Source organism: Pangasianodon hypophthalmus, chromosome 8 (assembly GCF_027358585.1).
Source record: "Pangasianodon hypophthalmus isolate fPanHyp1 chromosome 8, fPanHyp1.pri, whole genome shotgun sequence".
Classification (NCBI taxonomy): domain Eukaryota; kingdom Metazoa; phylum Chordata; class Actinopteri; order Siluriformes; family Pangasiidae; genus Pangasianodon; species Pangasianodon hypophthalmus.
The window spans coordinates 12680063-12694476 of NC_069717.1; the positions used below are offsets into that span (position 1 = coordinate 12680063).

At 41.8% G+C, this 14414-nt stretch overlaps 2 protein-coding genes across 4 annotated transcripts; one reads left to right on the forward strand and one right to left on the reverse strand.

Annotated features, from left to right (window-relative positions):
• Window positions 1-68: 68 nt before the first annotated feature.
• si:ch211-163l21.11 (uncharacterized) lies at window positions 69-6554 on the reverse strand. Of its 3 annotated transcripts, none has more exons than XR_008302192.1 (8): window positions 6172-6554; window positions 5042-5102; window positions 4853-4919; window positions 4330-4357; window positions 3399-4107; window positions 3060-3292; window positions 671-790; window positions 69-548 (listed from the first exon to the last, which is right to left on the reverse strand). XR_008302192.1 is itself a non-coding variant. In XM_053236519.1 (8 exons), the coding sequence occupies exons 1-5, from the start codon at window positions 5058-5060 to the stop codon at window positions 3720-3722; spliced, it is 405 nt and encodes a 134-aa protein (XP_053092494.1). In that variant the 5' UTR covers window positions 5061-6554; the 3' UTR covers window positions 69-548; window positions 671-790; window positions 3060-3292; window positions 3399-3719. The 3 variants fall into 3 exon arrangements, 1 of the variants encoding a protein (XP_053092494.1); XR_008302191.1 differs by having other exon boundaries at window positions 3399-3499; window positions 3708-4107; window positions 5042-6554; XM_053236519.1 differs by having other exon boundaries at window positions 3399-3869; window positions 3967-4107; window positions 5042-6554.
• Window positions 6555-7063: 509 nt separating this feature from the next.
• Window positions 7064-9226, forward strand: LOC128318682 (uncharacterized). Its single transcript, XM_053235813.1, has 7 exons — window positions 7064-7627; window positions 7708-7752; window positions 7829-7876; window positions 7969-8268; window positions 8358-8423; window positions 8553-8681; window positions 8766-9226. Exons 1-7 carry the CDS (start codon window positions 7615-7617, stop codon window positions 8948-8950), a joined length of 786 nt encoding a protein of 261 aa, XP_053091788.1. The 5' UTR covers window positions 7064-7614; the 3' UTR covers window positions 8951-9226.
• Window positions 9227-14414: the final 5188 nt, after the last annotated feature.

Consider the following 14414-nt stretch of genomic DNA (forward strand, 5'->3'; position numbering starts at 1 on the left):
AATTTCATCATCTCCTACTACACACAACTGCAATTAAAAGAAAATGCATGATAAATATGACACTTGGATAAAACTTTGCCATCTTTATTTTATGGAATATACCACAAATTTAAAAATCACACATATTGACCAGTAGGACACCCCTTACATATGGATACATATTGAACAGTACAATACTCTCACAGTACCGATATTACCATTTTTGGTATATCATGCTATTAAACAATTTATTTAGGAACACCAGTAGTATTTTTTATTTTAAATTTAGATTTGTTAAGATGAAAGCCTTCTCTGATTTTTGCCTGCTGACTGTTCTTTAAATGATAGTATGCTATGTATTTAAATACCATGTAGCATATTTCCTGAGATATTCAATACCTTTAAATTATTATCCGTATTTATCAAGCCTTTTACATTATAACCACAACACTGGTGCTTGTAGAAACCAGACTGTGATGGCTAATATGATGATAAAACACAGCACTATGAGGTAGAATGCTAGTATTATCCAGCGACAGTGATAAAACCACTGTATCAAGGGCTGATGCCTGCAAACACACACACACACACACAGAGGTGACATGTAGTAAATGTGTGAGTGAATAAGAGAAAGAAAGGACAAGACTGTGAGTGTGAATGATCAAAATAATGAGCTGTGCTGATAACATACCGGCTAGTTGCAATAGTTCTGCACACACTGAGATACTGCTCTGGTCCCTCATGACAGGAAGAGCTCTTTTCCAGTGTTGATTTACTCTTCAGCCTCTGACAAGAAAACATGGGGCCCATCCTATGAAAAATTCAGACATGTTTAGCACATGATAAAACATAAGCTTTAGAGTAAACCACTGTGTTAAATTAATTGTAAGATAATCAGAATCACTGTGAGTTTCCATATGGACACTGGTCATCTTTATAGGCTATTATGACCAAAAACTAACAACAATGTTGAAAAAGGATAGACTAATAATGTGACTGAGTAACAAGTGTCATACTTGTTCATACAAAGCAGGTTTATCTTTTCTTGGTGTTTAGGTGAAGAATTCAGTTTGCATACATTATTATCGTTTAAAAGCCAAAACAGGGTTACATTTACACTCACCGTCCACTTTATTAGTAACATCTGTACAACTGTACATTCATGCAGTTATCTAATAAGCCAATCATGTAGCAGCAGCACAATGTATAAAATCATGCAGATACAGGTCAAGAGCTTCAGGTAATGTTCACATCAAACATCAGAATGAAGAAAAAATGTGATCTCAGTGAATGTAACCGTGGCATGTACGTTGGTACCAGATGGGCTGGTTTGAGTATTTTAGATACTGCTGAACTGAACAGTCTCCAACAGTCTGTAGAGTTTATGCAGAATGGTGCAAAAAACAAAAAAAAACTTCCTGTGTGTGGAGAGTGTTGTGCAGGCTGAAACACCTTGTTGATGAGAGAGATGATAAGAGGAGAATGACCAGAATGGTTTGAGCTGACAGGAAGTCTATAGTAACTCAAACAAGCACTATTTACAACTGTGGTTAGGAGAAAACCATCTCAGAACACACAACACAACAAAACTTGAGGTGGATGGGCTACAACAGCAGAAGACAACATCAGGTTCCACTCCTGTCAGCCAAGAACAAGAATCTGAGGCTATCATGGGCACAGACTCACCCAAACTGGACAGCTGAATACTGGAAAAAATCTTAGTTTGGGTGAGTCTGTGCCCATGATAGACTCAGATTCCTGTTCATGGCTGACAGGAGTGGAACCTGATGTGGTCGTCTGCTGTTGTAGCCCATCCACCTCAAGGTTTGATGTTTTGAGCGTGCTGAGATGCCTTTCTGCTCACCACAGTTGTAAAGAGTAATTATTTGAGCTGCTTACTGGCAGCACGAGGCAATCTGGCCATTTTCCTCTGGTGGAAACAAGGCATGTCCACCCACAGACCTGTCGCTCACTCAGTGTTTTTTGTTTTTCACACCATTCTGTATAAACTCTAGAGACTGTTGTGTGTGAAATTCCCAGGAGATCAGCAATTTCTGAAACCAGCCCTTCTCGTACCAATATCCATGCCACAATCAAAGTCACAGAGATCACTCTTTTTCTTCATTCTGATGTTTGATGTGAACACTAACCAAAGCTCTTGACCTATATCTGCATAATCTTTTGCATTGTGCTGCTTCCACATGATTGGCTGATTTGATAACTGCATGAACGTGCAGTTGTACAGGTGTTCCTAATAAAGTGGACAGTTAGTGTACATTAGGTGTCATTTTATCAATATTTTACCAGGAGAGGTATGTATAAAATTATGATATAAACCAATGTTGTATAAGGTAATTGCATAAACATTACATTCCAGGAGGATGATGATCTATCTCTCGAACTGATTTGGGTTCACTTGAGTATTTCAAATCCTCACTGTGGTTCTGTCCAAATGTCTTCAAACTAGCCACCTCTTCAGATAATAAAGGGACTGATTCTCTTCTACGGTGTTTCCTCTTTAAATAAACAGCAAGCAATACATAATACCCAGCCATTTTACAGGGTCAGTTACTAACTGCTGTTTCCAAGTTCTCAAAATCACCATTAAAATAATAAGAGCAATTATCTACATTTTATAATTTAAAGAGACACTCCAAAATAAAATAAAAAAATATACACACTGATGCATGTGATACATTGATACACTGATAATGCTAATGCTGATACACTGATAATAATCTCCATTGTCAGATTTACTAGGTCTTGGAGGTGGAAGTAAATTTTGAAGGACTACATACATTTTGGGGGCAAAGGTTTGTGGAAATGCTGTTTTTTTTTTTTTTCTTTTACAAGCTACTGCAAAACCACTAAATATCTTATTAAAAAATAGGCTAGTGAACAGACAAATGTTAGTTGGTTACCTAGCTAGGTACCCTTGCCAGTTGTCCTTGATTTGTTGCTAGCAAGGCAGCTTGTTAGTTATTTAGCCAACTTGCAAACCATAAACAGTAAAAAAAACAAAGTTATGCAATCTCACTCCTGACAATTTTAATTCATCAATGCACAGTTACATAACACACCTACGCTGAACCACAGTAACAAACGCTTCCAAAATTCTCAGTCTGTCACTCTGTTACTGCACCCTTTCACTGCAATTATGGTAATTTCCCATGACAAAGAGAAAGTTTCCTTTTTCATTGGCAGGCCAGATTTGACCTGTAGGCTGATCCCTAGAGAAGTATGTGATTCGTAATGATTTGACATGGTCCTTCTTAGAGGTGAGAGATCCACGGATTCTGCGCTGCAAAGCTGGCTGTAATAGAGGAAGAAACCTAATGAAAATGGTACATAAAAATAGATATAGGTACACAAAAATGAAATTTACTTGATCAAATATGTGATGAAAACTAAAGTTTTACCTGCTGTGGTTCTTCAACTCTGCAGTATGTTTCTCATGAACATGCTTGAGATTCTCCACATGAGCGATCATCAGCTTCACTGCATGGCTTACCTTGGCTTCCTGCTCAAAAGGCCAAAACATCAAGGCACATTAATCAGAGATATGTTAATGCTTAATGCTCTAGCTTTAGAGATAATACAGAAGTAGCCTTATATTTTCAGGTATTTTTTTAAACTCCTAATAAAATGCGTATGATTGTAAATCTGTATGATTGCAAAATCAATCTTTGTGCTTTCTGCGCACCAATACTGCTGCAAACAGTCCCAACCTGTGGTCAGTTTCAGAAGGTGTTGTGTATCTGGTGGACAGCTCCCAGCACCTCTGCTGTGCTAGCGACTCGCTGAATAGTACCTTGAATGATGGTCAGACATAAGTCTAATTGCTGTATAATTTTTGAACGTTTGATGTCCGAACACATTCCCTTCAGAGCCTGAAAACAGACATAAAGTGTCTGTGGTATAAAACTAAAATTGGGGGTTAATTTATATCATGTGTCAAAGAAAGACTTTCGTCATGTCTTCTGGCACCTCCAACAAGTCTCGGCCTCGTTCCATTTCCAGTTTCAGATTCTCCTCAGCTTTGTTGTGAGCGTGCTCCTCTACCTGCAGTCTCTGGTTCAGTGTGTATTGATCGCTGTAGAAGGACAGAGCCAGCTGAGAGAACGTACTCTGTAAAAGTGCCATAATAGTGACAAATTTATCCTCAACCCACCAACCTGTACAGTTCGAATCTTTTGCTCAGCCATCAAAGAATACTAGAAGGGAGATCATTATAAATGCTCTGTAGTTAACAGTAATCATCCTTGCTAACAATCGTAACAATAATAACTTGATGATCAAGCTCACAGTCAGTCTATCAGATATCACAGAATACATAAAAAAAGGCCCCACCTCCAACTCTTCTTCTGTCATGTCAACACTGCAAGACAGAGAAAAGAGGATACTGTTAGAGTTCAAGTCATGGGTACAACGACTTATATTTTTAAGTTAGCAATGCTATTGTGCTACCATAAGTAAAACAAAATGACTAAAGATAGCGTCCAGGAAGGTCCACTGACACACTGACATGGATTACGGTTATTTGATAAAAAAAAAAAAAAAAAAAAAAAAAAAAAAAAAAAAAGCAGACCTGTATATCTGTATAGTGTCAATATTTGCTTTCTGCTTTATCTTCATCCTGTGATAGGTCACCTTTTCCACCCCACCCCCTATATTAATTAATTAATTAATTAATAATTATTTTGCTTTGTGCAGCAAATTCTTTATGACTTTCAATGTGTGTGTGTGTGTATGTGTATTTTTAAACCCCAACCCTTTGAATATCATATACAACATGGGGGTTAAGAGTATTGTATGGTGACTTGTGTGTGTGATTTTGTGTTGTTCTGGGCATAATGCTTGGTGGGTCTATCACCTGCTGGGTCTGCGGCGCTCCATGTTGGACAGCTCATTGCAGGCCAGCAAGTCTTCTCGTCTGGACCCTGCAATGTATTTAATGTTTGTTCCTGGGACAAGAAATGCAGTTCTCCTCTATAAACAGCATGCATCTTCACTATAAAAATTTACTCTGCAGAAAAATTTTAGGATCTATAGCCACATTTACCTTCTTCTTCACTGTCCATTGTTCTTTTATTGTTGTAATTGCGTTGGTCTCCATTTGTCTCCTGTGACAAATGAAACAAATTTTAAGACATTTTAATATGAAGTAATTAGAGGGAACAGTAGTAGCACACTACCTGTAAACTCATGCTCTGATATTTAAAGAAATTTGAAGAATATTTATAGATTAGGCATGTGGATTTTGTGGAAAAGTAGCAGCCAAAATACAAACACTACACAAAAAGTCAAACCTTCACAAGAAAGTCTATCTATCTATTCTTGTGAAAACCATATATCTGTGGGAAAGGATTTACCATACACTGCAATATTAAGAAGTCTTCTGGCTTATTTTCATAAAAGAAATTAAAACTTTTACTTGGACCTTTCTGACTGTCATACTGAATGTAAGCTTCGTCTGACTTTGGATTGCCAAATCCTCCAGGTACAGTAAGTTCAGCAAGATAACAGCTGAAAAACACTGAACCATACAATACTTTATACCAAGCTATTATTTTAGAGACTTCGTAAAATGGTCAATATGCAAAGAGTAATTAACTGCCAGACCTCAGCACAAACTCAAGCTTGGGAAATAAAATTTGTTGCATCTGTGCATCTCACCTATTGCTTCACACTGTGACAAACGATGTAATCTTGTTAAGAGATAAAGATGAGCTTCAAAGTGGCCACTAACCCCAGTTAATTCCATTTACCATCATAGCAATGTCTAGAACAGATGGCTAGATTGAGAAGAAACATCAACAAATAATTTGACTCAATATAAGCAGAACAGAAAACGCCAGTTACATATCTATGGTTCCATGAACACAGGAATGGCTGTGGGAATGATCTTGATACCTGCTTGTGCATGTATGCATGCATATCAAGACCTTCAATAAAGTCACAAAGTGACTGTATGACAGTATTTCCAATAAATACCACAATCATACAGCCATCATTCCCTGGAACCTTCTCACAGAGATGCTGCCGGTTTGGCGCTGGTTCTGAATAAAATAGAACCCTGGAAGTTATCAGGTGTTCACAGAACCACAGTCACAGTCACATAACTAGTGTTCTGCTTCACCCCTCCTATATCACCTATAACCTATATCGCAATGTCATGAGGAATCGACCCACCTAAGGACTGACTGGAAATGTGTTCTGAGATGACCAACGGATTCACACTACAGGGATGGACAATCTTAACCTTGTAGAATCTGGAGAAGCTACACAGTGATGATCCTTGTAGTCATGTCATTGTAGGGACCAGGCATCACTCCCATCTGTAGGCAAGGGTTCATTACCCAGTGGGCCAGTCTATGTTTAGACAGGGGAGCTCCACGTCTTTCCCCATGACAAATGACGAATTGATCAGATGATCAAATTGCAGCCATCCAATCCAGACTATTGTATTATATTGTAGGGTGTGTACTCTGCATAATAAAGAATGCTCAGCAGGTTCTTAAGTTCTTTTCTGGACACCAACACATGCAAGCTTATTGCCAAAGCACGTAGCTGTCCCACTCAGAGAGATAATACGAACCCCCTTTCATCAAACTGCATTTTGACAGTTTTTCGTCCAATCAGAGTGTGCCACGTCACGATGTCCCTCCCCTTTTTATCCAATCAGAGCGCACCGTGGTGGGTAGTCCCGCCCCCCTTTCAACCGATGAGATTCTTCTTTTTTTGCAGATGTCCCGCCCCGATCCCCCTCCCTAATTTTTGTGGGTCCGTTCACGCGCATCTGAGTTCCGAGCGGGGGTCCGTTCACGCGCTTCAACCCCCTTTCTCTCTCTCACCCCCTCACCCCCTGGTCAGGGGCCCCGTGCAAATTATCCGGCCTGCGCACGAGGTCGGATTTCAGGCGGCTAGTGTCATGCCGTTCCGGTCTTAAACTTTAGCTAATATTTAATACATCTTAGATAAATTTGGATTAAAGCTAGCTAGCAAAAATTCCCCAATTGGAAGAGTTTAGCAAAAAAAAAAAAAAAAAAAAACCCGGTGCTTAGCATCGGTTAGGTTAGTCTCGCTATTTATATTTAGCCAAGTTTTACCAACAAGCATACATTTAATGCACAATGTACAAATTATTTATGTGTTACTGCTGTGTATAAGCGATTTATTTGAAGCTAGTCAGAGTTGATGGTCGTAGCGATGAACTTTTTTTCCCCTTTCTCCCTGTATCGTGCGATTTCGGATCTTTTATTAATACTTTATTTATTTATTTTTGCAACATAAACGGAATCTCTGTTATATGCAAAAAAAAATAGATTTTAATTCGAGCATCACATTTTATTCTGTTTCCCAGCGCGATCCTCATATTCTGAAAATATATTTTAAAATTATATTTTAATTCATGTACCAGGATTCATTCATTCTGATTCTCTGCGGCCGCAGAGCACGTGTTGACTGAGCAGTCGTGACAGTCTACCCCTCCACCCTCTAAAGAGATGATATGATGCGCCAGGTGTATATGGTTGCTCGAGAACTTGTGACAGGTGTATCGGTGGGAAAAGAACTTTAGGGTATATAAGAAACGAGACGGACTAACATTTTCCATGAAGAAATTCGGGGATCGACATGATGGCTCATGGTAAGAAAACTTGTTGAAATTATAAGGTATTTCTTTTCTCTTAAAAACATTGTTTAAATAATCACTTTATGTATTCTCAGCTTTAAAAGTTCAAGCTGAAATTCACCAGGTGCCTGAGTATCATGGTAAGCTTTTCTATTAATTTCTCTTTTATTTTAACTCTTCTGTACTTTTTTAAATATGTTTTTCTCTTTAATAAAGTTACAGCGGAAGAACTAGAGGGTATTAGCCTCACTCAGACAGACCCAGGTACCGTATCTCTCTCTGTGTTTTTTTTTGTTTTTGACCTCTGTTATTTAGTTCTGGTGAAAAAACTTTTTTTTTTTTACTACGCGTGACAGATTTTACACGGGGAATTAATCCTGATGAGTTTGCGAGAGGATCGGGAAGCGACAGTCTCGCGGACGATTTGGATTTGATTCTAACAGGGGCCTCGCCAGCGATCTCGCGAGATCGTCGCGTTCCCTCCTCTCCTCCGAGAAGCGGAAATGGCGTAATAGAAATATCAACAACTCCGAGACCGGCGAGGCCGCAATTCGCGAGCGTGACACCAGTTTTAAAAGTCTGTGATGCGCCTCGGCGAGCGAAGAGACGGAGATTAGTCAGTAAGACAGCGTCTCTAGTGAAGCGATTATTTACAGGTTTGTATTATTTCAAATTTTATTATTCAAATATATATATATAAATATAAAGGATCATTAGACAATCTTCTTCTTCTAATCCTCTACAGATTCAGTCGAATCACCCGCGTGTTCAACCAGGGAAGGGGGTTGTGGATCTCAAAGCGTGATTAACGGTGTGTTTTATAAATGTGTGTGTGTGTGTGTGTGTGCGCGTGCGCGCGAGTGTGTGTGTGTGTGTGTGTGTGTGTGTGTGTGTGATGATACGTTTTTTTTTTGACACGCGCCTTCTTTTTTTAAAACAGAGACCGAAGCGGAGACCGAATCGGATAACGGCCCAGAACCGAATCAGGAAGCAGAGCGAAGTCGGAGAGAGCGCCAGAGTCCCACTAGACCCCTGTTTAAGCGCAGGTTTCCTCAGGCTGACCCCGCCGGTATGTATACGTTGTATATTTTTGTATTTCTTCTTTATATACCTATACGTATAAGATTTTGATAGGGGTTTTTATTTTTTTCAGCCAGCGTCTCTAACCAGGAAGCGAGACCTGAACGGGCCCGTCGGTTGAGAATAGCGCCACCTCTCCGCCAGCGCCGTGACAGCGGAATCTTGCGACTCGCTGAAATAACTAGCGATTTGATTCGCGACCTGATTCGTGACTACAGCGCCACGTTTTCTAACGCGTGTGAAAAAGGTTTTGTGTGAAAGGTTTGAATGCATGTCCGTGTCGAGCTATATTTTGATGTTGTGAATTCATGTTTTCGAATGTATGTTAGCATCAGGGAAATATTTCTGACATTGTGAATGCTGGGTTATAGATAGGGGAAAATTATATAATAAAAGTGTGCAAGAAAAATAAAAAAAAATCATTTAACCCTGAGGTGTGACGTTTTATTTAGACCCCTCGTTAAAAGTAAAACCATACGAGATAAACCAAAAAACATAACACTATAAAACACTATAAATATAAACACTATAAATATATAAACACTATAAACATTATAAATCATATAAACACTATAAAACATATAAAATAAATACATATATATTAAATATATATATAAAATACATTTCATTAAAAAAAAAATAAAAAAATACATATATAATTTAAAAAAAATGGATGAGACTTTAGAACGGGTCCTTGCCGAATTAAGGCTGAGCGTAGAAGGGCTACGGCTTATCCGCCCCTCCTTTCACATAGACATGCAGCAGGACATATACAATAATGCCTCGATGATCCAGCAAGATCCTCTACAGGCAATAGAAAATGCAATCCTCGGTCTAAATAGGCACGATGATCCATTTCTGGAAATCGAGGCCGCTATTCGTTCTATAAGCACAGAAGAAGAAGAGGGGGAAAGAAGGCCGCACAGTGAGGGGGTAGAAGGAGGTGTGGAGGGTGAGGGGGAGGGGATAGAGGAAGAAGTACCAGAAGGAGGGGTCGCGGGTGAAGCGGTAGAATTGGGAGAAGGAGGGGGTGGAGGGGATGGGAGCGGTGCTGATAGTGAAGAGACACAGGTAGGAGGAGGAGGAGGTGAAAGAGAAATCGAAGTCACGACGCACGAGAATTTTAATACTGTAAAAATGAGACGCGTGTTAACAATCCCTCCACCAGGGGATGAGCCTGATATCGCTACGTTTTATCAAAACGTGATCGGTCTCATTCGGGAATTGGTCGATGATGCGAGAGCCGTAGCTGGGAGGGGGGACTTGGTACAGTTAAGTGTAGAGGGTGAAAATGTAAGAGTTCACGCGTCGGTAGTCGCCGACGGCACGGGTGAAAATATTCTACCCGTTTTTGAAGATATGCTCGATCGGTTAGTACAGTCGAATACCGGGGTTGTGGCGAATGAAAGAGTGGATCTGATTGTTCAGGTGGTGCAGAACCCTAGAGGCGGGGGAAAACGTAAGTTGGAGAAAACTTTAGACTGCGAAATCATATGTAAAAAAAGACGTCACCTGTACGTTACAGAGGACCGCAGAGATCAGCTCTGCTTCGCCATCAGTCTAGCTCACGTGTGTAACGGCAGTTTCACAGATGGGCAGTGCGAGAGACAAGCTAGAGAGTGGCAGCGAGCCGTCGGTCTGGACGAGCAGACACCCGTCGGCTTTAGCGACGTGCGAAAATTCGAAGACATTTTAGAACGTAAAATCGTAGTGTTTTACAGAACGTCTAACACCCTCTCGCATTTTGAAACAGATTTCCCCGACCGTTCCCAAACTTTGTTTTTGTTTTTACTGGATAACCATTATTACGGGATAAAAAACCTCAAGGGTTTTATAGGCACGCGATTCGTCTGTAATTATTGCTACAAGGGTTTTAATTGCTCCTATGTGCATTCCTGCAGGGGCTATTGTCATATTTGTAACAATGGGGAGTGTCCCATGCAAGAGTACAATCCTGTAGAATGCTCGGACTGCCTCAGAAAGTGTCGTTCCCCGGCGTGTTTCGCCCGTCACAAAGAAGGTAAGAGGAACTTTGTAACGGGTAGGTCGGTCAGTCTCTGCGAGCTCGTTAAAAAATGTGCTAGATGCGGCCTGTGTTACAACACAGGACCGAGCACCCGTGTAGGAAATGGTCATCGTTGCGCTAAGCCGAAATGTAGAATCTGTGGGGAGACGTTAACGAGGGAGCTGGAAGCCGACCACAGGTGTTACATTCGCCCTCTCCCCGTGAGAGCCGACCATCCTGATTTGATTTTTTATGACTTTGAAACGTTCGCCACAGAGAACGGCGTGCACGTACCTTTTCTGGTGTATGCGAAAACATTGAAAGGCGAAGAGAAGTGGTTTTACGGTCATGGATGCGTTAAACATTTTCTTATGTATTTCAGAAATGAGCGCTACAGACGTAACGTTTTTATCGCTCACAACGCCAAAGGGTTCGACAGCTATCTGGTTTTGAAAGGTATGCTGAAAGAGGGGTTATCGCCTCGACATATTCTCATGACGGGGAGTAAAATCCTCAGTTTTGAAGATCCTCATTATGAACTAAAATTCATAGACTCTCTGTCTTTCCTACCCATGCGTCTTAGCGATTTCCCAAAAGCCTTAGGTTTCACCGATCAGACCAAGGGGTATTTTCCTCATAAATTCAGCTCGGCCGAACATCTCGAGTACGTAGGACCCTACCCACCCGCCTCCGATTATGGGGTAGAACGCATGTCGGAGCGGGAACGTCAAGATTTTCACGAATGGTACGACGTGGCAGCGCGGGGCGTTTTTAACTTTAGGAAGGAAGCTCTGCATTATTGTAAAAACGACGTGGTTATACTTTCCCAGGGTTGCATGAAATTCAGAGATCAGTTTCTCGGAGAGACGGGGGTGGACCCGTTCGATTCGATCACCATAGCGTCAGCCTGCATGAAAGTGTTTATCACAAATTATATGACTCCTAAGACGCTGGCCATACCATGCCCCTACGGTTACACCCGGGGGTGTAAAAGATTCTCGCACGCGTCCATCCAATGGCTAGAATGGATCATGGCGAAAGAAAAAATCTTTATTCAGCACGCTCTAAATAGGGGGGAAAAGCAGATCGGTCCTTTTTTTGTAGACGGTTACGCCGAGATTGACGGAGAAAAGTACGCGTGGGAATATCACGGGTGCTTTTACCACGGGTGTCCGACGTGTTTCGACCCTGCAGAGACGTGCCCGTTGAGAGACGTCAGATTCGGTGAATTATGGTTGAACAGCGAGGAGAGAGTGAGGACGTTAGAGTCCGAACATGGCGTCCGCGTGACGGTGGTGAGAGAACACGAGTGGCACGAGATGAAAAAATCTTGTGAACGTGTCAAAGAGTTTCTCCGTACGTTTAATCCTCCGGAGCCTCTGATCCCTCGCGCTGCTCTTTACGGAGGTCGAACGAGCGCTCTTAAGCTGAGACACACAGCGGGGCCCGGGGAAAAGGTGCTCTACGTCGACGTCACCTCTCTATATCCATACGTTAACAGTGCATGCTCTTATCCCTTAGATCACCCTACTATCATATACAAAGATTTCGGCGACCCTAGAAATTACTTTGGTCTCATCAGAGCCACAGTCTACCCGCCTCGTGGGCTCTTTTTCCCTGTTTTACCGTACAAAAGCAAGAGCGGTAAATTGCTCTTTCCTCTGTGTCGCACATGTGCAGAATCATGCTTGCAGAGAGACCCGTGCTCGCATGACGATGACGCCCGAGCATTGACGGGTGTGTGGGTCACTGTAGAATTTAACAAAGCCTTGGAGATGGGCTACAGAGTGGCTAAAATCACGGAGGTATGGCACTTCGATAAAAGCAGCGACTCTGTGTTCACAGGGTACGTACACTCGTTTTTAAAAGGAAAGCAGGAAGCGTCCGGTTACCCGCCCGAAGCTAAGGATCCGGTCAGCAGGGAGATGTACGTCAGTGAGTATCTGGAACGTCAGGGGGTCCGATTAGACCCTGAAAAGATAGAGGCGAATCCGGCCAAGAGACAGGTAGCTAAACTCTGTCTCAATAGTCTTTGGGGGAAGTTTGCTCAGAGAGACGATCTGCTCCGCACCGAGATAGTATCGGATCCTGAAAAGTTTTTCAGCTATCTGTTTTCCGGTAAATACGTGATCGATTACTTTGATGTTCTGGACGACCAGAGAGCGTTGATCAGGTGGAGATTCAGCGACCGTTGCATTCAACCCCCAGGCAGAAGGAGTAATGTGTTCATAGCCGCATTCACCACAGCCCATGCGCGTCTCAAACTGTACAGCTACCTGGAAAGGTTGAGGGACAGAGTTCTTTACACAGACACGGATAGTTTAATTTATGTGGTGAAGGAGGGGGAGACTCCTTTAGAATTGGGTAATTACCTAGGTGACCTGACCGACGAATTGGGCGGGGATAGCATACAGGAGTTTGCGGCAGCGGGGCCCAAGAGTTACGCCTATCAGACAAAGAATAAAAAAAAAGTGGTGATGCGCGTCAAAGGGATCACACAGACCGTAGAATGTAGTGAGAGAGTCAACTTTGACAGCGTCAGAGATCTGGTGGAGGATTACCTAAAGATCTCTGGGGAGGGAGGGGTGCCGGGCTCTATCGAGATCCCACAGCATGGAATAACACGTGATAAAAAGGGTTTCTCATTAAAAAACTCGACATTTCAGAAAAAGTTTCGGGTTGTATACGACAAAAGACAACTCTTTCCGGACGGTACTACTCTGCCGTTCGGATATTAATCTATATTTTTTTTTTTGGAGGGGCAAATAAATAAATAAAATGTCACATCTCGAGGTTATAGAAGAAACAGATTTCGAACACAGGTTCGTCTGTCCTTTCTCTTGTATAATAGCGGGCCCTAGTGGCTGTGGGAAAACCTGTTTTGTAAAGAGTGTACTGGAATGTTCTGAAAGGGTCATGAATGTCGTACCCGAAAACATTGTATGGGTCTACACTTCTTACCAGCCTATGTATGATGAATTGCAGAAAATGAATAAAAAGATAAAATTTGTCAAAGGGCTTCCTGATTCTTTCGAAGATGAAAACCTGTTTCCTCAGGACTTAAACCATTTGATCATTCTGGACGATGTTATCTTTCAAGCATCCGAACATCCTGAAGTGGTTAAAATTTTCACTCAGTACAGACACCACAGAAACATGAGCGTCATGATGCTGACTCAAAACGTGTTTCAGCGAGGTAAACACAACCGTACCATCAGCCTGAACAGTAATTATCTGGTATTGTTTAAAAACCCTCGGGATAAACTACAGGTGAGCGTATTAGCCCATCAGATCTTTCCTTCACAAAAGGGTTATTTCTTGGAATGTTTCGAAGATGCCACCAGAGATCCTCACGGTTATTTAATCATCGACCTCACCCCGGGGTGCCCAGACAGATACAGGTTGAGGAGCGGACTGCTCCCTCACCAGAGCTCGACCGTGTACGTCCCAAAAACGTCATGACGACTCGTATAAAAAGGAACGCTCCCTTGCTGGCGGCTCTGTACTACGCCGCTCCCCGGAAACGTAAAGAGATTCTCGAATACTGCTCTCCCGACTTTGTCAGAACCTTGTGTGAGATCTCTTTAAACCTTCTCAAGGGTAACATCCCCTTAACACCTTCGCAATACAAAAAACTCAAAAAGTGGAGAAAAATTATCAGGCTGTTGGCTGATGAAAAAACCTGTTTAAAGAGCAAACATAGGGTTCTGAAGAAAC